This window comes from Gordionus sp. m RMFG-2023, chromosome 1, assembly GCF_954871325.1.
Source record: "Gordionus sp. m RMFG-2023 chromosome 1, tfGorSpeb1-WG-v2, whole genome shotgun sequence".
Taxonomy (NCBI): Eukaryota; Metazoa; Nematomorpha; class Gordioida; order Chordodea; family Parachordodidae; genus Gordionus; species Gordionus sp. m RMFG-2023.
The window spans coordinates 82,348,029-82,375,803 of NC_088775.1; the positions used below are offsets into that span (position 1 = coordinate 82,348,029).

The 27,775-nt window shown below is 27.0% G+C and overlaps 1 protein-coding gene across 2 annotated transcripts; it reads right to left on the bottom strand.

Moving 5' to 3' along the window:
* Positions 1-117: 117 nt before the first annotated feature.
* LOC135922493 (leucine-rich repeat and calponin homology domain-containing protein 1-like) lies at positions 118-25,084 on the bottom strand. Of its 2 annotated transcripts, none has more exons than XM_065456857.1 (15): positions 24,823-25,084; positions 9,740-9,884; positions 9,086-9,212; positions 8,423-8,528; positions 7,800-7,939; positions 7,076-7,481; positions 6,799-7,019; positions 6,336-6,473; positions 5,788-5,945; positions 5,282-5,684; positions 4,832-4,883; positions 4,461-4,699; positions 4,133-4,270; positions 2,554-2,631; positions 118-817 (listed from the first exon to the last, which is right to left on the bottom strand). In XM_065456857.1, exons 1-15 carry the CDS (start codon positions 24,989-24,991, stop codon positions 209-211), a joined length of 3,129 nt encoding a protein of 1,042 aa, XP_065312929.1. In that variant the 5' UTR covers positions 24,992-25,084; the 3' UTR covers positions 118-208. The 2 variants fall into 2 exon arrangements, with proteins under 2 accessions (XP_065312929.1, XP_065312930.1); XM_065456858.1 differs by lacking the exon at positions 118-817 and adding an exon at positions 1,762-2,343.
* Positions 25,085-27,775: the final 2,691 nt, after the last annotated feature.

A 27,775-nucleotide genomic window follows, 5' to 3' on the forward strand; every position in this document is an offset into this window, starting at 1 on the left:
AAAAATAATTATTAAATAAGTGCAAGATTTTGTAAAAAAAATGCTTTATTTATAAATGCAAATTGTATTAATGTCTAGGGGAAACCTAGCATTTTTTTTGAATTAAAGGTAGGCCACTCAATAATTTATTTTCGCCTAAAAATTTGCTTAAAAATATGATGGAATCAGTTTCTCGATGTTCCCACTTTTCCTATATAAAAAAAATATATTACAGGTTTGACAAATGAAGAGGAAATTTTTGTTTCTTGGATATTGTGCCATTACCGTTGGTGCCCGAATATATATGATGATGTCTTTGTGACAAAATTTGAGAGTTAAGTGGGTTCGAAGCAAACGCGTATGGTTTTTTAGTGATTAAGTTATGACCAGGCGAATCCTTGTCCAGACTTGTATTACTGTTACTTTTGATACAATTATTGATATTTTTAATAGATTCGACGGGTTGATTGACACTTTTTTTGTAGGAAATTTGCGATTGATAGCTCGGTGATGAAGATGTGGAAAGTTTTTTGGATGTAAAATTTATTCTCGAGGCATCGTTCAGAGTAAGGGGGCTAGGCGCGGGGCTATGATGTGAAACGCCGTTCATTGTAATATTGCCATTATGTGATTGACGCTGTTTGATAATGCTATTGGCACGATGGATGTTCGAAGTTTTGTTGTGATGGTTTATTATAATGGCGTTATTTGAATTATTTGTGCTACTACCGTTGGTATTATTTTGGATGAGAGGTTTTTGATTAAGACACATCACCGTTTTCGCTATTCGACTCACACTGCGCCCTTCTAATACGTCTGTCGCTAAGCAGATATCTACCTTGATTTTTTTTTATAGAAAAATATAATATAAATATTATTTTCTTTTATTTTGGCGGAAGTAAAATAATTATCAAAAAAGGAACAGATCCGTATTAGAAAAGGGCGCAATGTTTTAAACTGAAGAGAGAACATATTTTCGTATTCGAAACATGTTTCTCTTCTTTCTTTTTTTAAAAAAAGTGACCCCCTCAATACACTAGCTCAAATGTAAAAAAAATTATAGGCACGGTAATTCATGCATTCATAAAGAACGATAGTCAAAACAGGCCCACCCCATACGGAGCAAGACAGTATTACGCAGAGGCTCTTCCTCGCATCGGTTTTTTTACTTCAAGGGTACCAAAAAACTTTGTCTACCCAAATCAATACAATTATTAAGTATGGTTCCAAATACTTTATTTATTTTTTTTATGAAATATATTTAAAAAATAGTAAAATATATTAACTACAAAAAATTTATTTTTAAATAGAATACAAATTTGTATTATCAAAATAAATACTTTTTTTAAGAAAAATATATTCATACTATTATCATCATCAAAGATTTTAAAAAAAAATTATAATGTATATTGCTAAATTAAAAAAATGTATTTGTTTAAAGGATTAAAATGGAATGATTTAATTAATATTATATTTATAAATTTTTTTTTAAAAAAAAATTTCTGACAAGGATATTTATGTTAAAGCACCTGATATGACAAAATAAAAATTTGGGTTCATTTTATTTTTATATACTTTTCGTATTTCTGTAATTAAAAAGTTGGGGGAGATATTAAAAAATTAATTTGTTGAAAGAAGAAGAAAATCGAAAATATATCATCAAAAATTTATAAATATTATCAATTTTGTTTGAGCGAAAAGTGCTTATAAAAATTAAAATATTATCACAAAGGTTATCAAGTTAAGTTTTGTAATTGTTCACAATAAAGATAAATTGCACGAAAAAAAATTTCGATCAAACCCTAAAAACATTTTTTATTGCCGATATGATACTTTTTAAAAAAAATTTTTATATTAAATTTGCAAAAATCCGTTTGCAATGTTAATTTTTTAAAAAAATAAGACAATTTAAATTTAATCGATGTTCAATATGGGACTTTCATATAAGAGTAGACAAAAATAAGATTAATTATTTTTAAAGATACATTTTATCAAAACACAATAATTATAAACAAACCGTATATTATTTATTATTTTAATATTTTTCTGATTTGGCTTCTGTCCTATTAAATTTATGGTAAAAATGCAGGTATACTATAAGGTTTTTTTTATAAAATTATTATGTTCAAAGAATTATTTATAAATCGAAAACTAATTTCTCTTCTATTAACGGTGTGATATGTAGTAGAGATAAAATATGGTGAAAGAAAGCGAAACGGCACAAAAAAGATTTATTAGATGGTCTCTATCAAATACGAATAGGACCAATCTCGTACTAGAATTATTAAGCAACGCGATCAGATTCTTTAACAATAGTCTGGGTTTGGGGTCTAATACTACATCTTCCCAGCGACACATATCATTCTTGTATTAGCATTACGTTTTAAAAAAAATGATTATTTTTTTAGAGTTCTTTGAGAGGAGAAAAAAAGAAGAGAAATGGAAAATATTTTATAATATTTAATAATAAAAATAAATTTCCTAAAAGAATTTGGAAGGTGTTTGAGCAAGATTTTGCTTTTTCAGAAGTGAACATCAATTAATAAATAAATTTTTTTAAAAAATATAAATTACTTCATGAATGCCTAACTGTTTGCAAGCTAAGATAAAATTATCTACGTTCCGTTTACATTTGGCCATGGTCAATTTCGGCTATAATTTTATATTATGATATGTAATTTTTTAATAAATAATAATTATTATTAATTATACAAATTTAATTATTAATTGCAGCTTACGGTCAATTATTGCATTTATAAGGTATTCAAATTAGTTTGTAATATATCTCTTATTCGTAGTTGAAATATATATACAATTATTCTCAATAAATTAACAATCGATTTTCATAAATATCTTCAAGTAAATTGGTCTAAGTCATGTATCGTCAAACAAAGACTGAGCGGTATGTGTTTATTGTACAAGAATCAAAAACATCCAGTCATCTGTGCGGAGTGAAGAAAAAAATGGGATGCGGGAATCCTCCAACATATAGGATTAGCTCAGTTATTGTTCAACGATACATAATTAGATCTATTTACGCGATGATATTTATTATAAGATATATTGTTAATTAATTGTGGATAATTTGTGTATATATATAGTTTTAGTATCTCATAACCTTAATTTCACACCTTTAATATTAGAATACCAAACAGATATATCAGTCAATTCACCTTTGAATTGCATTCAACTTTCAATCAGATGATAGACTTGATGATTATGAATGGTTAAAATTACTCTTGTCATAACCTTGGTAATCTTATTAGACGAACAATTGGGAGTTGCCATAGGTTGTGATATCGTACACTCACATGCTGGTATTAAATGCAAATCACCAGTTGATTCAAAATGTAGGCACCGTCTTAATTGTATATACAATCAAGGGCGACACCAGCGCTACACAGCAATAAATCAAGGTTTAACAGCAGCCCACATTCCGAACGATCTTGAGCCCATAAATTTATCTCACGTAGATGCCATAAGACTTGATGGTATGCAAATTATACCTTGGGTCTCGTTCCCCTCAAACATCAATCCGCTAACCCAAGCAGAAACAAAAAAGATCAATAAATATATAAATCTCAACAACTTACAATTTATTTCAATAGTGGCTTCCACAAACGGCCATTTTCCACTATTAGTCTTTTAAAAAATTTTGGCAGCAAAAATCAAAATTTTACAAACAGAGCCAAAGAATTTCAAAATATATGTCAAAAAATTCAAATATAAAATTTTAGATATAACTTTGTTTCTTTATATGGAACACAATTATGAAATTGTATTATTTTAATTTTATAGTGATTTAAATATTATGATAGAAATTTTTAATAAAATATTGTTATAGAAATAAAAATTAAAAAATATAATATTACAGCGAATTTGGATACATTATAAAAATAATGATGGACCTATTGCTGCAAATAATATTAAACAATATAATAAATATAATATATAATAGCTACAATTATGTACTATGTTTATTTTAAAAGACAATTTTAAAAACCTTTTAAATAATTAGAGCCATTGTAAATCTATAACTAAGAATAATCTTGTAATTATCGTTTATTCGACTACTTATTAAAACCAGCTTAGAAATGAGAAGCAACCAATTGAGAATAAGTGAATAAAATGTTTATTTTTAAAAAATTAAAACCATGAGTTTTGAGGGAACGTGGATAGAGGAAATAGTATGTGGTTTGATATTGTTGACTAAATGGCACAGGGCTACGCCGTCCATCAAAGATCCCGTTAAATCTTCTGGCATAACTACTTTTAGCCGCGTTTCGATGATCTTTATATTTATTTGAGTAAAGATAGAAAAAGGGGGTAGTAAAAGGAATTTTTTTTTTGAGGAATTTAATGAAAAGACTAAATATTTTCTATTTAATCTAATTAAATAAAATGTCAAAAAGGATTTCCGATATAAATTTACAAGGTCAAATTTGTCTAGAGGAGAAAAAAGATTGAAAAAAAATTAAAACTTCTCTCAGTTTAGCGATGATTTTTCTATCCTCTCTAATAAGTTCTATCTCTCTTTCCAACTTGCTTTGCTTGTAGCTGAGAGGTGTAGGAGAGTGATTAATTTTAGAGGTAACGGAATGCGGGTTAATTGATTTGGGAGTGCTGGTTAGATCAATTTTGTTGTGAAGAGAATTACTGATTATATCGCTATAACTACTACTCGGAGTATTTTGATTGACGTTATTGTATCTTTTGACGTCTTGGGTGAATAAGATGATTGGTTTCATTTTATGATTAATATTTTTAATTTCAATTCAAAAGACCGTAATATTTATAAAATGGTTAATAAAATAATTTAATATTTAAGAAGCAGTAATAAATTTATTCATACTCAAAAGCCGGATATCTTTAAAAGGCGATGCGAGAATATGATTTATCGTGTCCTATTGGAAATTAATTTTATTGTAAATATATAAAAATTACATCAAAGCATATTTAGATAGGAAATTTAATTTTGTGTCTAATCCTTATAAATACATAAATAAAAATGGTATGGAAAATATTGAAATCGCCATTGTTATTTGAAAAAATATGCCTATTTCTATTCTATAGACTCTAAATATATAAAAAACTATCATGGTGTAAATAAAACAGATCTTAATAATTGCAAGAGATGTTAACTCTTTCGAATTAAGTGATTCCGGAAATCAAATTATTTACATTACCAGCCATTTTAAAATATCAAGTTTGGGCCAAAATTTCAAATTGGCCAATCGAATCCAATATCAAATCAGCGTAATATAAATAGAATTATCGATAACTTCTTTAAAAATAGTTTTACCTTATTAATATTATAGGCTTCCGTCACATGGTCGCTATTTTCGATGAACGATTCGATCCTAGCCAATGGGGCTACGGTATTATTTGCGGTGGCATTATAATTGATGTTTTTATCACTATTTCTTTTTCTCAAATTTACTTCAGGAACCACACTTTTAATATCCTTGCGAATTTCGATTAGTTTATTATCGACGTTATCCTTGAGATACGTATTATTTGACGGGACGAAATTATTGGTTATCAGAAGGGTATTATTGACTGAGTTCGAGGTATTGTTGGAAATATATTGGAAGTCATCACGATCGACATTTAAGGTATCTTCTGAGGTTACGCGCTCCGATGTAGTATGGCCATTTGTAAGTAATGTAGCGCAAAATTTTGGATTGTCATCTGTGCATGATTTTCTTTTCGTTATTTAAAAAAAAATTTAATAAATTTTAATTGATTTAAAAAATTAAAATAAATAAATATTTGTAACTATTATTTTTATATAATTTTTAAAAAAACTGATATTCGTTCGATTCGCGCTGTCCATTCATTGTCACGTGATTATTATGCTCGATAGGATTGTAGATGGTTTGACCGTTAGGCGAAAATAATTCGTTACGTAATTTTTCGGCTTTCCTTTTTTGCAGCTGGTATTGAACTTTTTGACGATTCAATTCCTATTTTTTAAAAAGATAAATAAAATTTAGATCAACATAGAATTTAAAAAAAATAGATTATAAATATTAAAAAATTTTCTCCCTGATGTTCAATAGTAATATATTTATGTCCTAAATAAATATGAGGAATTCATTCATTAAACAGGGCAACAGATATATAGAAGCCGTAGTTATATTGTTTAAAATAGAATAGAATTTTTTTGTAATAAGGTAAATGACATTTAGTCAACCAAAGTGGCAGGTCATAAAATGGCGTCTACAGTTGACTCCGATTAAAAACTTTTAATTAAATTTTAATGATGAATAATCTTTCCATCCTTTATTTTTTTTTCGTAATACTTTCGTGGTTTAGTAGTTTTTAAAATTATAAATTTTTTTAAATTTATTAACCCTTGTGAATTCATCCTGAATGACAACCGATCCATTCGCGTTATTGTCAACGTCGTCGTTTTTGAAGGATAAAGCGTTTGATTCTTTCGCTAACAGCGTGCTATTGAGCGGGAGCGTTTGTCGAATAGGTTTGAGAGGCTTATTTTAATTTTTTAAAATATAATTACATAATTATAAGTTGATCTGGTTTACCAAATAAAAAGGCTAATCCTCTTATAATAAGAAATTCGCGACAAAAAAAGAAGAAGATAGTTTTGGGGCACTAGGAGGATGAAATTGAAAGGTTAGTACTTGAACTGGAATCTAATCCTCCACTGTTATCTTGTCAAATTTAATCATATATATGATACTGATCCTTACAAATAAGGAAATTGAACGGACTAAAAAAAACAAATGATTTATCACATTCTTGTGTTTTATAAAAGGTAAATAATTATGACCTCCTTCAAAAAATTGTTATTACTTTTGAATCATGATCTTTAATACTATCCTCCTTTTTTTTACTATCACCGCTAATTCTCTTGGCTAGATCATTGCTCTCGTAATTGTTATTATCTTTTTCGATCTTTGAGCGAATATTAACTTCTGATTGATTTTGGAAAATTTCGCAGTTGGACGCCGGAAATATCATTTCGTTGAGACTGGCTACATCCGTTCCATAACCCGAGTCAGTCTGAGGCCTGCCTATAAAATTTTTATATTTTTAGTTGAATGAATTTCGGTTGGGGGGGGGGCTTAACCTCCGCCGCCTTTATTCGCGTTGTTTTCACCCGTATTATTTTCGCATGTTTCTGAATAAATGGTATCGACGTTTGAACAAATTTGGGCATTATTATGAGCCGAAGGTGTTTTCCAAAGACAGCTCGTTAAAAATCCTAATCCCGTATTGCACGAAACGGGCGAGATTTTTGGGCTGCTGGCCACTTCGTTTAGATTATTATTGGTAACGGTGAAACCGTTAAAACAGTTTAAGTCATTGTTAGAATTGCCGCTGTTGGGAGGAGACGAATTGGCGAGGAGATTGTTGAAATGATTATTAAAATTCTGGAAGTTAGCGGTATTATCGAATGAAGGCAGCTTGGTTTTACGCCGACCTGCTTCGACATCTAAAAGTTTTTTGATTTGAGCCATACCTTGACTACAATACTTGAAGTAAATGTGGGGGAAAGGAGAGAAATTTATTTTAAAAAAATAAATAAGATTCCGAGATTTTATAACTTTGATAGGTTTTGAAGCCAACTTACCTACACTTATAAAAAAAATGTATCTAGAAGGGTCGTTTAAATATAAATCAGCTGATTTTACGCCATATATAAATTATTTAACATGAAAATCAAAAATGGCGAACCAACAACTGATTTGTATTATTTATACAAATTTAAAATGATTGGATCAACAGTATGAATAGTATTATAATGTCATTCTTCAATATCATTTTTTTTAAATATAAAAAGTGATAGATACTTTGATAGGAGGAGATTCTAAAGGATTGAATTGGACGTTGAAGTGGAGCAGGGTAGAATGCATGTAGCGTATATCGGGAGGTATTCGCGTTATTTTGTTGTAAGATATGTCCAATTTAACTAACGATAAGTTGCTTATTTCTGAAGGAAAGTGTTTATAGATTAGATAAAAAACAACAAAAATAGATAAAATATACAAATTAATTTTAAAATTTATTTAGATTTTAAATTTAAATTAAGAGTAAAAAAAACGCCAATTAGCGGCTAAATATATAAAAATTATGCCATATCATATTTTTGTATATTTCGCCGCGAATTCAACTAACTGTGAATGCAGGGTAAAGCGAATAACGCTACTAATAAAGCGAATAATTGAATTTAAGATTAGGAATGGATAAATATATATATATTAACGGCCCATAATTCAATCATTTATATTTTATATATCCTTTTTTCATAAAAATGTTGCAACGAGATTAAGTTTCTATAATTTAATTACAGATATATATATTTTTGAGTAAACATTATTTAAAATTCCTTTCAAATTTTGAATTTCAAATAAAATAGAAAAAATAAATAATATTCTCAGTAATGACAGTTTTACATTTCTTTATTTAATATTACCAGATGGGATTTGGACTAAGAGATTTTTGCGCAAATTGAGGATCCTCAAATTTTGTAAATTCCCGATGTGGGGAGGTAAATATGTTATTTCATTGCAGCTCACATCCTGAGATTATGGGATTAAAAGCAAAAATAGTTAATCTAATTTAGTCTTCAAATACAATAATAATTAATATTATTTTAAAATACTCATAACAAGTTGAATATTAATTAACTTTTTAAAAAAAAACACGTTAAGAGGACATATGGAATTTCATTCAATTACATCTAAAATAACATTCAAAGTTACAAAATAATTTAAAGTTGTTTAAAGCTCAAATATATTTTTTTTTAAAGTTGTTTAACCTCAAATAATAAAGCTTATAATAATGTTAATTTTCTTATCGTAAAAAAAAACTAATTATTTATATTAATTATAAAATTTAAGAAAATTATATACTAACTCATATCGGAGACCTGCAGGCCCTATAACCCACCAGAATAGTAAAATGGTATAATTTTTAAAAGGTAGTTTAAAAATTCGGGTCAGGTATAAAAATTTGACTTAGCAAGGGCTCTGATACAAAATACTGATGACATCTTACACTTTATTATGTAAAAGATGACGCAGCGAAAGAAAAAAAACTCAAAATTCGTTTTAAAAAAAAATGGCGATCGCGTTACCAATTCGACGAGGGAGCGTAAGGAAGATATATCGTCCGGAAGGGAGACGAGTTTGTTGTTGCAAAGATTCAGGACTTTTAGATTGAGATTGCATAAAGGAAGCGGGAGATAGCTCAATTGATTGCAACTTAAAATTTTTAAATGAACAAAAAAAACATTTATATATTTTAATTGTCGCAAAATGCGTTAAGTAATATTGGGGAAGCATCCATTCATTCATTTGACCAGTAAAATAAAGGGCCCATAAAAATGTAAATCTCAATGTGATTGACAAAAAAGTTATAATAAATGAAAACATTACATTTTGTTTGATTCAAAAAATAAACACAAATATTAAAAAGATCAAGTGTTTTTAACAATCTATAAAACAACTTAATTGCCTTATTTATTATGCTACAAAAATGAGGGGATGGGGGGAGTAGAATAATTAGATACAGATAATTTAAGAGTCAATCAATCGAGAACTAAATATTAACGTTTATGAATAAATAATAATACTAAATCGATATTAAAATAATTTTTTTTAAAAAAAAAAATGATAATAAATGGATGGTCAAACATTCCTAAGAATGCTTTAGGCGGGAAAAGGTTTTGATTGACATTTTCTAAATATGACAGGTCTTTATTAGCCATTGGAGCTGTAAGAAAAAAAACCTGAGGTTTAATACAGAGAGGGCCTTTAGATTTACGATATTTAATGCAATGGTTTTGAGAGAATTTGAGCTGAAATCCACCCGTTCCAAGCTAACGTAATCGCATACTTCTTTCGGAAAGTCGGTAATTCTGTTCCTGGATATGTCTGAAAGAAAAATATCATAAAAGTATTTATGACAGTATTAAAAAAAAAAATTGGTGGATGTAGGAAGGAGGGGATAAAATGTAACTTTGTTAAATCCCTCATCTTTAACCAACTACAGAAAGGCTTAGCCAGGCCAGGTTTTTAATCCTAAGGAATTCGTTTCAAATCTCATCTTTTTAGTGGAGTTGATGTATAAAATGCGGGAAAAATATTTTATAAAGATCAAAGAACCGGGTGTCCTGCCCTCTCTCGCTCCCAACTTGTTGGGAACAAGGTTTAGGCACTTATGGGTTAATTTTATGCCTTTCGCATTCTAAAGTTTTTGCAATTCATTATCGGTCGCAACTGCAAGAATCTCATAAGGAGGGGTTTCTATTTGAGGATGCACCAAGTATGCCACTTTTTTTATAGCCGATACCAACATTTAATGCAGTGGTTTCCATTGGTTACTGGATAATAGAGCATTAGTAAATAAACTAGGAAGCTAGAACTATACTCTGATCATCTAGTGTTATGTTCACTTTTTTTTTTAAAAAAATGGTTACCCAATTAATGTAAGAAACAAATTGCCCTCTTCCCGTTAGCCTTTTAATTATCGTATTTTAAAAACGTTCAGAGAAGCTAAAATGTTTCATGAAAAATATGAATATACTAAAACATTCTGGAACATGATGAACCTTCGAAACGTATTTCGAATAATTTTTTTAAAAAATAGTAATCCCATCTAATTCTTCTGCATCTCGAAAAAAAAACCCTCAATTTTGCAACAAAAAAAATGCTATAAAATCAATGCTATGCGACAAACGTCAGACTACTTTCTTAGGCGCGTGTGCGTGTATTTTTAATGAAAGAGAGCCGTCTCTATAAAAAAATATTAAATTCAAGTTTGTATCAAGTCTGTCCAGACATAAATTTAATAATTATATAACGTTACAATAGGTTGTTATATAAAAAAATTTTTCAATATAAAAAAAGAAAAGGGGCATTTATTTTTTAGATTAATCAATAAAACATATTTTCCTTTTATAAAAATAAAAAAATCGATACCTAATTTTTAAATAAAAGAGGGAACGGAGACGGGTGTAAAAAGGGTTGGGGTAAGTGTGGATTTAATTGTCGTTATTAGTAATAAATGGCTCCATTTAAACCGATTTTTAAAAACGGCTAACTCAGTTTCATATCTAGATAAATAATACGTAAGACTGAAAATTCTATTCATAGGTGGAAAAAAGGTTCGGACATCTATTAGCGAGATCTCTAGACTTTAAGTAATACTTTTCTGCCTACAATAATAAGTTGGCCGTTTTTTTTTAAAAATTGGCTCAAATAGAAGCGATTTTAAATAACTAGTTCGTTTCGTTGTAATGATTTGTTGGCGATGCTTTTTGTTTTTTCTTAAAAAAAAATTGGGCCCCCTCCCCCTTTCCACGCTTAGGATCGATATTTTATAATTACGAATTTAAATATCAAAAAAAAAATTTGTTTGCATAAAAAATCGGGAAAAAAGGGAAATTAAATGATTAATTAAATGGGTTGTTAAAAAAAATGTGTTTGAAAGCATTGAATCGAAACCTCGACTTAATCCCTTTTTATTTTAAATTTTTATTTTTTTAAAAAAATTAAGTCGCTTATTTTTTTCGATATTAATTAATGTTTCGTTGAGGCGCGGTGCGAATTAAAATTATTTGTTATAAAATTTAATTAAATTATTATTCAAAACTTAAGGGGGAGGGGGTAAGCCATTACAATAAACACGTGATTTATCAAATTCCTATTGGACGTTATTCGTCCAATTAAATTTTATTTTAAAAAGGAAAAGATTTTTTAGTTTAAGAAATGCAGACACAAGCATATTATAATGCGTGCGCTGGTCCGGTAAATAGGCCCTATACTGAAAAATGAGTTTACTTGTGTAATAATAGAATTTAGCATTCTAAACCAAAGTCTGGTGTTTACTACTGAGGGGGGGGGGATAGGAAATATTAGATTTTGGGCAAATAAACGAATTTAAAAATTTGCGCAATTTAGCACTATTTGGGGGGGGGGGGCGAAAACCTGACCCAACATCAGGCTTTTCTAATATAAATTCTCCCCAGTCCATCCAGACCTTTGGTCTATATACGAAATCCTATTATAACCAGTTTAATCTTTCATGAAACAGAATTTATATTTGAACAGTAAAATAAACATTGTATATAATATATTGTACATATACTATACAAAAATATATATTCAATTTCATTTATACTTATTTCTTTGATATCATATGAGCGCATTTAAAATTGCTCTGGTCATTTTATTAAATTAGAAATTTTATCGGTTCATCAGTGGAATTACATGTAAAAAATATTTTATCATTGTATTATCATTAATGTATCTGAATTTTATCTTAGAGTATCAATAAAATATAGAATAATTATTAATTAAGGAGGGCGAAATAATATTAGAAATATTTTTTATATCTCTATTACATTTTAAAAATATTAAAATGATATTATATAGTTTTATTATACCAAAATAAAAATATTCTGGATTACCACAAGCACAACATAAAATCATTAATAAAAAATACGACTCATATTATATGCTCAAATATTAAAAAAATGTGGTGAAAATAGTGTTGTTTAACGGCTCGTTTTGAGCTGATTTTTTAAAACGGCTAACTCAATATTTTAGCCAGAAAAGTATTGCCTAAGCCTCGAGATTTCGATAATATATGTCTAAACCTTTGCTCCTTCTATTAAAAATCTTCAGGCTTGCGTAATATTTTTCTGGTTGAAATATTGAGTTAGCCGTTTTTAAAAATGGGCTCAAAACGAGCCGTTTAACAACACTAGATGAAAACAAAAAAACTAATAATTATTTAAAATATAGAAAAAAGAGAAAATTGATTTGATCCTTTATATTATTAAAAATAATCATTGATTTAATCATGTCGGTGTCCTGAGCTCTAGTATGGCTTTAGCCTAGTAACTATTTTTGGGTAGGTTCTAGATTACGCGAGAAATGTTAAATCTTAATAAAAGTGAGAATCCTAAAAAAATCTGTTAAAATATAACGTTTAATAATAAAACTAAAAAATTGTGTCAACTTATTAAAAATTTTATAAATTTAAAAATAAAAAGTAAGAAATTACCACATGGCAAAGAAGATTATGTTGGTGAAAAGGAAAAAAAAAATTCAAAAAAAAACTATGCAAACACTATATGATATTCGCTCAACTAAAGGAATGTTCACGGGAATTTTTTAATTGGAAGTATCTGAGGTAATAAAATTAACGGTTAGAAATATATAGGTTAGGGTTATTTAAAGGTTTGAGAGATATGAGTATAGCTTTTCAAACCTGACAGGTCATGTGATTATAAATAGACGAATAGAAATTTTAATAAATCAGCGGTTGTAACGGCAATGTTAAACCATCATGATCAACTTACTCATTTGATCATTTTAATAATTCTGATCAAATCGAGAAAAAATTAAACATTTTTTTTAGTTTGATTAATGAGGTTTCCATAAATCTTTATCTTTATAAGAGGTCGACCTAGGTAGCTATTTTAATCGCAGCATTTTCCAACGTTTTTAACGCTTTGCCAGAAAAGCTATATTTTTTTTAATACAACTAATTTGAAAAAAAAAATGAAATTTGATCAAAACTTCGAAACTAACTTTTCTTAAGTCTAAAAGGAGTAAAAAAAAACCTAGCTAGGAGGGTCTCTAATAACTGATATGATTACGTATCTCGCATTTTAAGGTATGTAGAATAAAAAAAATTATGATCCTTTTGGAAGAAACGTTAATTAATAGTGCGCATAAAATTAGCATTTCGAACGCCGCGCATAATCCATTTCAAATGGTATCGTGCAAGGTCAAATTGCCGCTAAGCATTAGAAATCATTTTTTAAAAATAGAAATAATTTTTTAAAAAAAGAAATCAGCATTTTTCAATACTTTTTCATTCATTTTGTAGTGTTTTGAGCCGATTTTCAAAAATGGCCAGAAAAATATTACACAAGCCTGATTATTTTGCTCATAGATTGCATAAAGGTTTGGACATCTATTATCGAAATCTCGAGGCTTATACAATATTTATCTGGTTAAAATATTGAGTTAGCCGTTTTTAAAAATTAGCTCAAATCGAGTCGATTAGCAACACTAATTTAGCATGTTGATCTACGACCCGTTATTTCCGTTTTTTAGCAAGAAAGTCGAAACATTGTTAGGCTACATTTATAGTAAACGCGTTATCTTCAGGGGTTGCTTTATTTAACGCAGCGTTATAACAGCTGATTTAGTTTTAAAAACTAATCTACGATCTAGTTATAATAGAGATAATTATTTAAATAATATTTAAGATTAATCATATAGCTTTTTATCGAATTCGCTATTATTTTCATAATAGTATTGCATACTTTTTATCAACGCATCGCCAACATATATTTTTCAAATTTTATCATAATGTTATCCTCATAACGCTCCATATTTATAAATTTATACCTATTTATTGGCTAGCGCAACGCTTGAACTAAAAGCGTAGCGTTTACTATAAATGAGGCCTTAACCAGATAAAAATAATAGGTGGGGGGGGGGGCTAAGAATCCCTTCTTAGTTGTTTATTATATTTAAATTTAATATTATATAAAAATAACGAATCTTTTTAAGATGGAATATTTAGAAATTAAATGAAATAAAAAGGCAGATGATAATATAATTTAAAATACCAATTCTTTTTTAAACCTAGTTAAAATTTTGAACCAACGATACTAATAAAAAGGTCACCCCAATTTAAGCAAGGGATACATTACGTTTAATTTATTAAAAAAGAAATGTTCAATTTTAACGGACTGCAAAGCGGTTCTAACTGTAAAACATTAACACTATTCATGGTTAGTAAAAATAAAAATAAAATATTTTTCGTGTAAAAAAGAAACCATTTTTATTTTTCACCTTTTTTTAAGGAAATTTGAACTCAGACCCAACCTCTCAAGGCCATATATCATTCATATACGAATTTCCTTGCCGAATTTAATAATAATTTATCAAATATATAAAGTTACATTAATTAGTAACCGATTTGTGTCAAATATTCACGGCAAGAGATATTTATAAGTAAAATAATACATTAGAGAACCACCGAATAGAGCCAAACTCGTGTTATGAAAACCAGGTTGGTAAATAGGCCACTACTAAAGAATTATTTTGGTTAGGCGTCCATTTTTTCAAAAAAAAGATATATAACGCTAGCCACTAATAGCCTATAAATACATTACGTGTTTTTAACAAAATCGAGCAGACGTTTTTTTTTTAAAAAATAGAAAATTTTACCAATATGTTGTGGTAGATTTCCTAGCGAGCATAAGACATTCACCATATTTATTGTAAACTAACCCCCCCCCCCATTCACTCTCTTATAACAGGTCTCGGACCTACACGTGAATTTTTATATACACTAAATACCCACAAGGAATATAAAAAAATTAATGACATTATTATAGGACACGTCATATTTTTCTTCCCCACCCCCTCATTTCCGTCGTATATATGATATCTATATTATTATTTTTTTTAACAGAATTTTAAAAAATGATGGTAAAGTTAATAATTTACAATATATTTAAATGGTAGTAAACCCCATACTACAATGTCTTAGTTATTAAATATAAGTTATTGTATTAATCAAAGGGATAAAGGACCATTTTTGGTATCATCCATTTTTTTTAAATTAAAATAAAATATTTGTGATACATAGATTGTAAATTATAGGAGTATAAAAAAAATGGGAAATGATAACAAAAATATGTAAAGGTAAATACAAAAAAAAAAGGAAAAAATAAATAAATAAATAAATAAAATTTACAAATATTACAAAAGGTGTATGTAAAATGGTATTAGTTGTTTGTTAAAGGTAAGAAATAAAAGGTCATTGTGAACAAAAATAAATAATAGAGATAAATCAAAACCATCGCGACAATTATTATAGTACAAATAAATAGTTTTATTATTAGTTATTGTATCCTTCCTGAGGTGTTAAAGTCACTCAAAGAGGGTTAAGTATTAAAATATGAAATTAGCCGTGATTGCATAACATCAACTTAGAGTCCTGCAAATTTAAATTTTTTTTTTCGGATGTCTCTGTTTAGCGATTTATTTTTTTATTTAAGTCCCGATACGGGCCTCTTTTAGCACTTTTTATATCAGGAACAGCTTTTTTTAGTTATATATAAGAGATGGCCAGAAAAAAAATATATTCTCCCGTTGAAAAAAATAAAAAATTCAAAGAAACTTTTAAATAAAATAAATTCTTCCAGAGATTTGTATTTAATTCTTTATATATTCTGACTTTGTAAATTTGCGTATTATGCAAATGAAGATTTATAAATTATTAATTTGAAAATATACCAACGCATACTTTTATTAAAATGTGATTGCATTTTTCCGGTTATCCAGCATCCTTTTCATCATTGAAAATCTAGCTATCTCATTTTTCGAATATGGCAGGTATATTCGGGGTATAACCTAATATTTTAGGATCCCGGTTATGAACGGATTTGCAAAAAAAAGAAGATCCGAGCCCAGGTCCAGTACGGTCCAAAATCCTAATTCGAAATTATATTTCCCAAATTCCTGTCTTTTATATGAAAATGTTTTTGTATATTATCAATGTTACAGTAACCGACGTTTCAATTATATTAATTATAAAAAAACGCATTAAAAATGTATTTAGCTTGACGCGGATCGCGTAGATAATAAATGATCAAATTAATACAAAAATTGTGGGAGGCGGGGGCGGGGAGATTTGAGAAAACTTTGTTTTTAGGCTAATATTTTCGATTAAAGGGTCCGACTCTAAAAGTACCGGAACACATAAATAAAATAATGCCATAATATTTATCCCCCAAAATCGAAACGAAAACAGCTTAGCCTGCATCATCATCTTTCAGGTGAGAATAGAAAACCACACTAATGACACGGTTCAAATCTTTGGACATCTTATCAATGCTCAAACTAAAACAGGTTGTTTAAAAAAAACCATTTGCTTCATTTTTTTACAAGGATAACGCGAAAAAATAGCAAAAATTGTTTGTGAATTAATTTTTTTAAAAAATGATTAAAATTTATCATGGTTACATATTTTTAAAAACATTGTTTTATTTTATCCTATTTTTCGATATTGTTTTCTATATAAAAAAAATCGAAATAAGAAATTTGCTAAAAGAGTGTATTTGGTTAAATAGTACTTTCTTTTATATAAATAAAAATATTCAATTTATTCAATTAAAATTAAATTAAAAATATCTTAAAAATCTATAAATATTGATAATATGAATATTCTATGTGTATCTATATCTATCTATATATTATATCAATAATAAATAATACTATACCATAAGAAATAAGACATAATAGAAAACGATATAGTACGTATAAAAAAAGTTAATGATTTTGTCATTTCTTTTTTTTTAAATAAATAAATAATCTATATCAATAAAACAATTTATAAATTGAATTGAATTGATTTTGAAAGAGATAAAAAAAAATTTAAAAAGTACGATTTCGCATTGTGTAGCGCAAATTCTCTGAATTATGTGAAAGATGTGTAAAATTCGATTAAATAATATAATAACTAGTTTTTAAAAAAATATAAATATTTGGGATGTAAAAAAGGGGATGGATTTATCCACAAGAGAATCAGAGATTAGTTAACTAAGGAAAGAGAGGGTAGCAATTCTAAAGCAACTCACTTCAAAGTAGGAATGAGTCATCTCATTTGGCCAGCTCTGAAAAGAGGAATACAGAACACTCAAAAATCGGTGTAAAATCGTATATTCTAAACTAGATTAACTATAGAACAATGACAATTGTCAGATTCTGATTTACTGTAAGTAGTAGTAAACATGTTGAGTTAAGATTTCAGTGTATATGGACTATAGAAAGGTCACAATTGTCATCATTTCGACTACATAAGTTATACATTTTCGGAAATAGCTAAAAAAAACTGTCAAATATCAGCCCAATAATTCATTGTGTGAAATGTAACGATATTTTTTTAAAAATGTTTGTTTTAAACCCTCCACCCCCCCCCCCCACCACCAGTGTTGTTAAAATACCTAATAACTTTGACCAATTTTAATACGATTTAGAACCATAAGATTCTTTTAAAATACAAAATTTAAGATGAAATCTTAAAGAAGTTTGCGTGCGTTGCCAATTAGTTTTTTAGATCAAAATTGATTAATTATTTCTAAAATTTATTAAAATAAGAACAATAATCAAAAGTCATTCTTTAAATTTACAAAAAAAAACATGGTGAACTGAATCGTTAAACGGGGATGAACATTTTTTAATTTCCTAAATCTTAACCATGTCCGAGCTGAGATTAAAAAAACTCAAATCTTTATTTCGTCATTAAAAACTTCAACCCCACTCACTCGTTAACGATATCGCACTCCTTTTATAATGTTTTTTTAGTCCCCTTAAACGAAATGGGCTTGCAACTTTTTTATAAACATAAACGAATGGAGATGGGGTACCCGATTTCTTTCCAAATAATTCTATTCGGGTATACGAATTCGAAATGGTATATATGTTAAAATTCAATTAATTGGAAGCCTTAAATCCGTTAGAAAATTCTTCTAAGTTGCGAAAAATTTTCAAATCTATTTAATTAACAATAATAATTAAATTCTTTATATAGCACTAAGCTATTGATTTGAACTTTTGTGAAGAGGGCGAATAGATGATTAAAGTTTTAATTATTTTATTTTTAAATTAAAAAACCTTTAAACATGGGGTTTATTTAAATTATAAATCGATATTCGGTATTAAAAAAAGAAAGAAAGATGAATTCTCAAGATATTAATAACATGTGTTTAAAAGGATAGTTTCATATTCGATCATCCATTTGTATCGATATTTGAAGTATTAAGTATACATAAAATAATATTAAAAAAAAAATTTCAAGTGTTATTAGTAAATGGAAAAACTTTTGTAATATAGGCAGGCATCCCTCGAGGGGAGTAAAAAATTCTTTATACAAATTAGAATAAGGTATCCGTTTTCATTTTTTATAATTCCTTTATTTATTTATACCGTTAGAATATTTTGCGAGGACCCAAAAATTTGATTAAAATTAGGAGAGTTGACCAAATTAGACAAGTTTTATTTGAATAACTATAACGAAGAGTTATTGACCGGCCATGTTTAAAATATTAAAATGTAAAAATTTACAAATAAAAATTTTCTTTTCTTTTTTGATCTTTTCTTTTGATTTAAAAGGTTTCCTTTTTTTATTGTGTCTAAAGGATTAAAAAAATAAATAAAATTGTTTTTTTTAAGTAATCGTCCAAAGATAATGTTTTTTTTTAAAACTTTGCTAGGACATTTGTATCTTTTCTAAAAATCAGCTGTTAGATGTACCTGGTTAAAAAATATATAAAGTGAGCAAGGGGCGGGATTTCCATTTTCAAAACCGGCCAGAAATTTTTTAGCCCGGATTTTTATTTTGTTCAGTCAGTTTTTTAAATTCTTACTATTTTTGAATGTATATGTCGGGTTTCGAGCAGGCCGGAGTCTGAATTTTTGTTTCTAAACTTGTCTAATTTCATGTTACTTAATTATTTTAGGAATTATCTTTTTCAAGAACAACTATGTGTTTTGAGGTATCATCGAATCTCGAATATTGCTAAAATTTAAAATCCGTGATGCAAATTATTTCCGCCTAAATAAACCAAGGCTATGGTCATACCAGACCATTTTAACGCAGAATGTTAAAGAACAATAATATCAAAGTTGTTCGGAATTATTAACAATTATTAGGTAAGCAGACGATAAAAAAAATTTAATGCCAAATGCTCGATCTATCCAAATTTCTTGAAATAATAATTTGCAACGCTCGTTTTCTGACTTGCTATCTTTTAACTTATGGAAAGCTTCCGTATGACCTTATCCCTCATTTCACAGTTAGCGCGAATTCGCGGTGATGTATACAAAATGTGCTGTATTTTTCAATTCATCGTTGCGAACCCGTTCAAAAATGTTCCGAACAAAAAGAGCCCAATTTTAAACCGACAAGAATGGATGCATTTTTGGATAGGGAAACGATTTTCAAAAAATATCCCCGAACTTCAAATCGAATCCTTAGTAATCGTCTCAAAATCTTGCTAGTTCCGAGAGAGGGAGGAATAGAAAAAAAAATCCACCATGTCGTCCGGAAATTTTTTTTATTTATGAATCATCATATAAAATAATTTGTCTTTAAACCCCGGTCCATCTCGTGATAGATTTAGCCTAACTGCTAGGGCCGTTCTAAATTTTTAAATGCCGAGCCGAGGCAAAAAAAAAATAGGTTCAAAGTGCCAATTTTGATTAACTTCATAATGAAATGGAAATTCTGCAAAATATATATAATCCATCAATCATCCAACTTATAATTATCTGATAATGATGGGAGTGATGAAAATGTAATTTTTTTTAAAAAAAAAAATGCCAAAAATATTTAGCATTTCATTAGATTACCGAGAAGTGAAAATTTGAAAAAAAAATTAACCCAATTATCTATATTTCAAATTATTAAATATATACGTGATGAATGAAACTTAAGATTCTATGTTTATGCCTTTTTTTAAAAAAATAAAAATTTGATAAGTTAATAGTTTTTCTCAAAAAATATTTTGGAGATGAGGGAGGCAGAGGGGGGAAGGAAGGAAGCCTTTTTGTTTAAAAGTTATGCAAAATATAGTGTAGATATGGATTATTAGATTATAATAAAATGATAACTAGTAATTTTTTTTTAATTTAAATAAAATAAAATATTTTTAAAATAATACAATACTATGACCTATTTTTATAGGGGAAAATTATATTATCTTATTTTATTCATTATTGGATGCAAAAGAAAAAAAATTAAAATCAATTTGATGTGTATGTTCAGTCTTCATAATAATGGCGAGCTCGTGAGAGTTTCTTATTTTTGTGAATTTGAAGCGAAAATTTAGGTTTGTCATCAACTTTAATTATTTATATTTTTCACCCTTTACTTCGTATATTCTTATGTCACCAAATCGGACACAATTGAATATTTTACCATGATAGTATAAATAATTTTAAAAAGTAATCGCCCTATCACTTAAATTTTTTTAAAAATGATATATAATAATAAAAAATTAATCAAATTAAACAGAAAAGTATATAGTATGTTTAATAAACGTATTTTAAATTTAATGGGGAATCACTTAACTTAGAATCTACTAATCTGAAGAAGTATAATATTGAATAGAATTTTCAATGTAAATAATTGCATAAAAATAAAAACCCTTCTGATTTTTTAATCATGAATAAATTAATAAATATAAGCAAAATCAATAAATAGAATAAGAGGTTCATTTTATATAGATTTGTAAAAACATAATATGTATGCTATAACAATCGCTCTGAGCACCACAACACTAATATAAAAGAAAAATATTTGAATGATCTCTACCCATACCCTGAATGGAGGCTGTGGCTAGTGACGGGCTATTTTGAAGCAATGTTATTTACAAAAATTTTTACCGATAGCGCTCAAAATTAAAAAAAGTAAAAAGAAACTTTTGGGTTAACCCTTAATAACGTTGCTAAAAGGCTCGATTTAAGTCTAATTTAAAAAAAAAACTGCTACAATTCCAGAAAGATAATTACGCAATCCTGAAGATTTTGCTCATAGATTGCACAAAATTTAGAATATTTTTCTTGGCGCTGGCTGCCAATTTTACATAATCTCAAAGATTATCCGATTTATTTTTCACCATTGAGAAATGATTTCAAATGGATTAAAATAATCGGGAAAATACCATGAACATTCATACGTAACGGATTTATTATTCCATTTTTTTTCCTCATAATTTTTTTTAAAAAAAATTAGGTGTGGTTTTTAACAAAAATATATATTACAAAAAAATTTCTTTTATAATTGTATGACTGATGCGACGAATAAACATATGGAGGAAGAATATATTAATAATTTATTTATAAAACTGCGCAACCATAATATGGGAAGGTGGGCGAGAATGATGAAAAATTATTTTTTAAATAAATGGCAGGTGAATTAATATTTGACGGAATTTCATTTAGAAAAGTCTAGATATTTAACAAAAAGAAGATAAAAATATCACTTTTTTTTCAATTTGTATATAATTTTATAATTTAAAATCTATATTTTTAAAAAAAAGAAAATTTACCTGTTTTTTTGTATTTAAATTTTTTAAAATCGATAGGTAATAATTTATTTTATTTTTTTTAAAAAACGTCAAATATTATTTAGGTTAAAAAAAATTTCTTTTAATTGATTGTATTGTGATAAATACTATGAAATATTGATAGAAAAAATGATATTTTTTCGCTAAATAAAGGTGGGGGGTTAGAAAATTATAATTCAAAAAAAAAAATAATAATAATAAGGTTATATTTTAATAATTTAATTGATTTTAATTAATTTAGGCGACAATGTATGAACAAAAAAAACCTTCATAAATAATATAATTTTGATATTTTGCACCCAAATATTTTTGAATAATTAATAAGTCTCTCTCTTTATTTCTTTCTTTCTTCCTTGGAAAGGAACTTGAAAAGTTATGGTTATACCTCAGGGGCTAATATAAATGTTTAGTTCCAGTTTATAAGCTGGATTTGATTTAAGTTCCATGGCATTATGAGTTAATGGGTAAACGTTTAAAATGCATTTTCTTTCGATAGATTTAGTGGACGATTTTTTTATTATATTTTTCGGGTTGTGGGGGAGGGGGGTCTAGCATTCGCAATAACTAAAATAATGACTTAAAACCACAGTTTAAAAGAAATCTTTTTTAAACATTTATTGCCCAAAATTTTAAGCAAAAAATCTTTGAATAAATATATTTAAGATATTTTTTTAAAGATCAACATGAAAGATTTGTTATTCATAAAAGATTTCGTTTAAATATTTTTGACAAAATGGACTACAAATTTTAGTTAGTTAAATTTTGATCAAAAAAAACATCTTTGGAAAGTATTTCAAATTCTTTTTAAACTTTTTTTTTAAAAAAAAATTATAAAGTAATATATTTTTACAAGATTTTGGAGCATAAAGATAAACTCATAAGGTTTTATTCTAACTCCTCTATTTTTTTTTTCCAAAAAATCATGCATATTATAATTTTGGTTGCAATCCTTTATTTGTATATTATTCTATAGAAAATAAGAAAGTAGTCGATCCTTTGGTTCAACTTATAATTACAACAGGGTAACTTGATTTACTATTATAAAAATTATTATTCAAGCTAAAAAAAATTATTTTATTAAAATTCATTTGAGAGATAGGCGCTAATTTTATTTTAGCCAAATTTATTATGTTAAAGGGGTAATATGTATTAAAGTAAGGTCTTTTTATTTAAGATCATTAGACCTTAGATGTTAATAAATTCATTAATTTAATTTGTATCATGGTGTATAATAAAAATAAGGCATAATATCAAATCAAATTCAGGTACCTGCAGACATGGCCCACAATGAGCTATAAAATGGGGAATTTTTTTTAAAAAAAAAGTCCAGGGGGCAGGGTTAAAAACAGAAGAAAAAATTCCCTTCTAAAATTTTCAATTTAATTGTAAAACTTATTTGCAAAATGAAATAATTAAATGGCCTTTTTAAAATTTAGGCCAGGCTTAATAAATTTTAAATTTTAAAAAAAGATCAAACCAATATTATTTAAATCAAGTGAAAATAAATTAAATCCAGGTTTAAATATTTTGGTTTTGTGGGTCTCTGCAATTAGTATTATATTTTATATATAATTTGCTCATTAGTGTTTGTTAAACAACCCAATTATAAAAAATGACTTGCCTAATATATTAGATAAAAAATATTATGCAAACCTAGAGCTTTTCCACTCATAGGTGAGAAAAAAACTTGAACATTTATTAATAAAATCATAAGGTTTGTGTAATATATTTTTATAAAGTAGTGGGTTATACTTTTTATAAATCTAGAAACAACACTAAGGCCAGGCTAACAAATTTTTTTTGTAGATCTGTGTAATTAATATATATTTTAGATGTAAATCACTTTTGGGTAGACATGATTATGAGATAATCTTGGTATACATGCTAGAGATCTGCAAAAGTAAGTCTGGCCTATAATCAAGTTCAGGCTGAGACAGCCCTAATATTTTTTTAAAAAAATTTGGGCCAGGTTGGGTTAGGCAGAAACCTTTTTAAATATATCTATAAATTTATCAATTTTATTTTGAATTTTTTATGTTTTTATTTATAGAAACTAGATGCCATATGACATATATCTTTTATTTTGAGGTAATTATAATTTTTTAAAAAAAATTAATTTCTATATTTAAATAAATTCTGGCTGGCTCAGGCCAAGCTGGGCTTGAAAAATTAGGCCCGATGAAGATCATTAAATTATGTAATTGAATTTTAATTTTTAAAAAATAATGTCAATTTTTAACTTTTTTAAAAATACTATATCCAAAATGTTTGTGCCCTTTTAAATTAAAAAATAAATTTGCAAATCATTAATAATTATTATGAGTTGGTTCACATAAAAAGTACATTTAAATAACATTGTATGAGTTTGACAAATAGTTTAAAAAATAGATATTGTCTTTTGTTTTCTAAGGTTGCATCTAAAATTGTCTTAGAAATTAAATTTTTAATATATTTTAATATTATATTTTTGAATTTTTAGGTTTAGACATATTTTTATTTTAAAAAAATCTTATTTAATTATTTTCATTATTAAGGTTTATTTTATTATAAAAATAAAAAAATAATTTTCTAAAAAATAAAGATAATTAATTCTTTGAAATATGTAGTTTCAACTAAACTTAGCACTTTTTATTTATTTTGCATATTTTTCAATTAAAAATATTATTTTAAAAATAATCAAATTATAAATGATTCTATAATAAAATTACCAAGTTCAATGGTGTCAGTTAGATCATAATTAGTGATTTTAGGATACTCCCTCAATTTTTGCCGGCTCAAATTAAGAATTAAAGAAGATTGTCCTTCTTCGAGAACTTTCTCTAAGGTTCTTGTGGATACTGAGTGTAAAAAATGATTAGACTTATCCAGCGTAGCCATATAGTCTCGATATTTTATATTTGTGTGTTAATAAACCGCTCCATATTCACTCTTTGTATTGCTATAATTAACGTTACACAAAAAAAACTGAAAAAAAAATGATTTTATAAAAATGAATGAATGAATATAGATTAAGCATTATTAATTATTGATAAATCACATTTATTTTCTTTTGAACTTTCTTGCTGATGTTATTGTTTTTGTTAATTTTATAAGTAGTTATTAATATTAAATTTCAAATATTAAAAATTTATAAATTATATTAAATTCATAATAATAATTATATTATCATTTTAATCTTGATTCGGATGGTGAGGCATGGATAACTTTAGAGTTTTTGAAATAAAGCATAAACTGTTGATATTTTAACCTGATTATTTTTATGGGCTACTAATTATTTAAAATTGAAAATTATTTTCAAAGGTTTAATGTAATAGTAATAGACGGTTTTGAAAATTATAAAGGTTATATTTTGGAGGGAATTTCATAGCTAGATCGAAATTTACATTATAAATCCAAACAACTGGTTAGGTTTAAAAAAAATTCTAAATTGAATTTGGTTCAGGCGAGTTGAGGTAGGCTGAATTCGTGTTATGAAATTTTTACGCAAGTATAACACATTAAATTAATAATCGTAGAATTATTAGAGGTTCAATCTAGCTGTTACTACAACACCGGCCTCTTAAATTTTACTACTAATAGATGAAGCATATTTTCTTTCAATAAGAATTCAACTCGAAGAATGTTCAGCTGTGAAACCGATTTTTAATTACGTGACGATATATAATATTTAATTAAAGTATTAACAGTTTTAACCTCACAGTACTCTTGGAGTGGTACAGTGGTAGCCGCAAGCGATTATAAATCACTGTATCTGGCTAACTCCTATAGTGTTGTATTGTTAAACGGCCCGATTTTTAAACAGATATAAAATAATATTCTGAAAGCTTGACATATAGAAATCCAGGCTTTATCTATCAGCATAATCTCCAAGCTGCTTACAGATAAATATTTCGGCTAAGATTTTATAAGCCGTTTGACAAAACTAAACTCCTAATTCAACTTATATCTGATTAGTCATATTAAAACGAAACTAGTCAAAATGTTGGTGCTCACCTAAAACCAAATTTTTTTTAAATTACAATAATTTGTTTACAAATTAATAATAATTTTCAGATTTATTTTAAAATTTTAATTTAAGTTGTTTAAAATTCAATATTAATATAATCTGCGTTATAATAGAACCCATAGAAGTGACAATTAATTCTTTGGAGAATTAAATGATAAATGTTTGTTTAGATATTAGAAGTTGGGTACAAAATATATTACTGTAAAAATTAATATTATATTATAGACCTATTATTATACAATGATATTGCTGATCATAGACCAAATCTATATATTGCAAACATTCATAGATAATACTTTCCAAATAAAACTTTGTGTTATAGTGTAAATGTTATTTAAAAGGTTTAGACATTCTCAGCTAGCTCATAATACTATAATGATTCATAGTAAATGAGGGAAAATTTTAATTGAATTTATTATTATAAAATAACTCCTTTATATTCACAAGATAGTTGTTAGTAGAGATAGAATAATTTAAGATATTCTTTTTTTCAAAAAAGGTGTAAAACATCGGAGCCGAAGGCGGCGCAAATTTTTTAAGAGGAAGGCATAGGTTTTTGAGGGGAAGTTGCGTCCAGTGAAAATTCTGTCATGACACTGGGTCTACTAATATAATTTTCAAACTTGAGTATATAGTGTGAAAAAAATTTATATAATAAAAATAGATTTTTAACTAATACTTCATGCAATAAGAAAAAGTGAAATAAAGAAATATTTAGATGCAGTAGTTACGATCGTGACAAGACTTATGACGACCCAAAACAAAAATTTATTTAGTACACAGAAAAAATTAATTTAAAAGAGGAAATAAAAATTATCAGTTATAAAATCAAATAATTAACAAAAAAAGCAAAAAAGGATATTAATAGTCATCTATAAGGGAAATTATGTTTGTTTTTAAAATTCAATTACCCCCGATAATTAGTATTCTTTCTCATAAAAAATTAATATTTTTTTAAAATTTCCTATCATATCAAACATAAATTTTCATATATTTTTTTTAGAATCTGATTTGTGAAATTGGAGTATATATTTTATAATTTAAATTCTAGGTTAAATAGTTGTTGGAAAGAAAACCACCATCATGGTTCAAAATATAAAAATCTATTCTTTTATATGCTCTTATGATGGATGGTACTGCGGAAAAAAAGTTTTCTTAACATGTTATCCTAGAAACAAATGTTATTATTTGAAACAAAAATTGCTTTTTCAAAGCATCTAAAAAATAAAATTGTAAATTTTGCAAAACAGTTTTCTTTTAAATATTTTCAAAATAAACTCTTTTAATTTTAAAATTCATTTTTAAGGATATATTCTTTGTAATTTTTTTTTTAAATTAAGTCTATAATATAAATAATAGGAGAATTAGATATTTGAAGGATTATTTGATATAAAATTTTTCAACTATCATTAAAGAGGTGATTCTTTGATCATTCTTTCAATGACATTTATACCAAAATATCAACAGTGCCCTTAAAATATCTGTTTTATCAAGTATAATCATTTCTCTTTTGGAATTTCGACCCATCCTGTGTATTATATTTTAGCAATAAGGCTGTGTCTTAGTATAGAGTGAATGAAGGGAAAAATATAAATGACCAGGGTGTCCTAGTTCAAAAGTTGTTTAGCCCCTTACGTATCAAAATTGAGTCCAAC

Bases quoted from the DNA above. Each gene is read 5' to 3' on its own strand.
- LOC135922493 (XM_065456857.1), bottom strand. From the start codon at position 24,991: ATGGCTACGCTGGATAAGTCTAATCATTTTTTACACTCAGTATCCACA. The intron at 9,885-24,822 runs GTAATTTTATTA...TTTTTCTTTCAG, and splicing joins AACTGACACCATTGAACTTG to ACATATCCAGGAACAGAATT. The intron at 4,271-4,460 runs GTTTTAATTTTT...ATAAATATAAAG, and splicing joins TCATCGCTAAACTGAGAGAA to ATCATCGAAACGCGGCTAAA.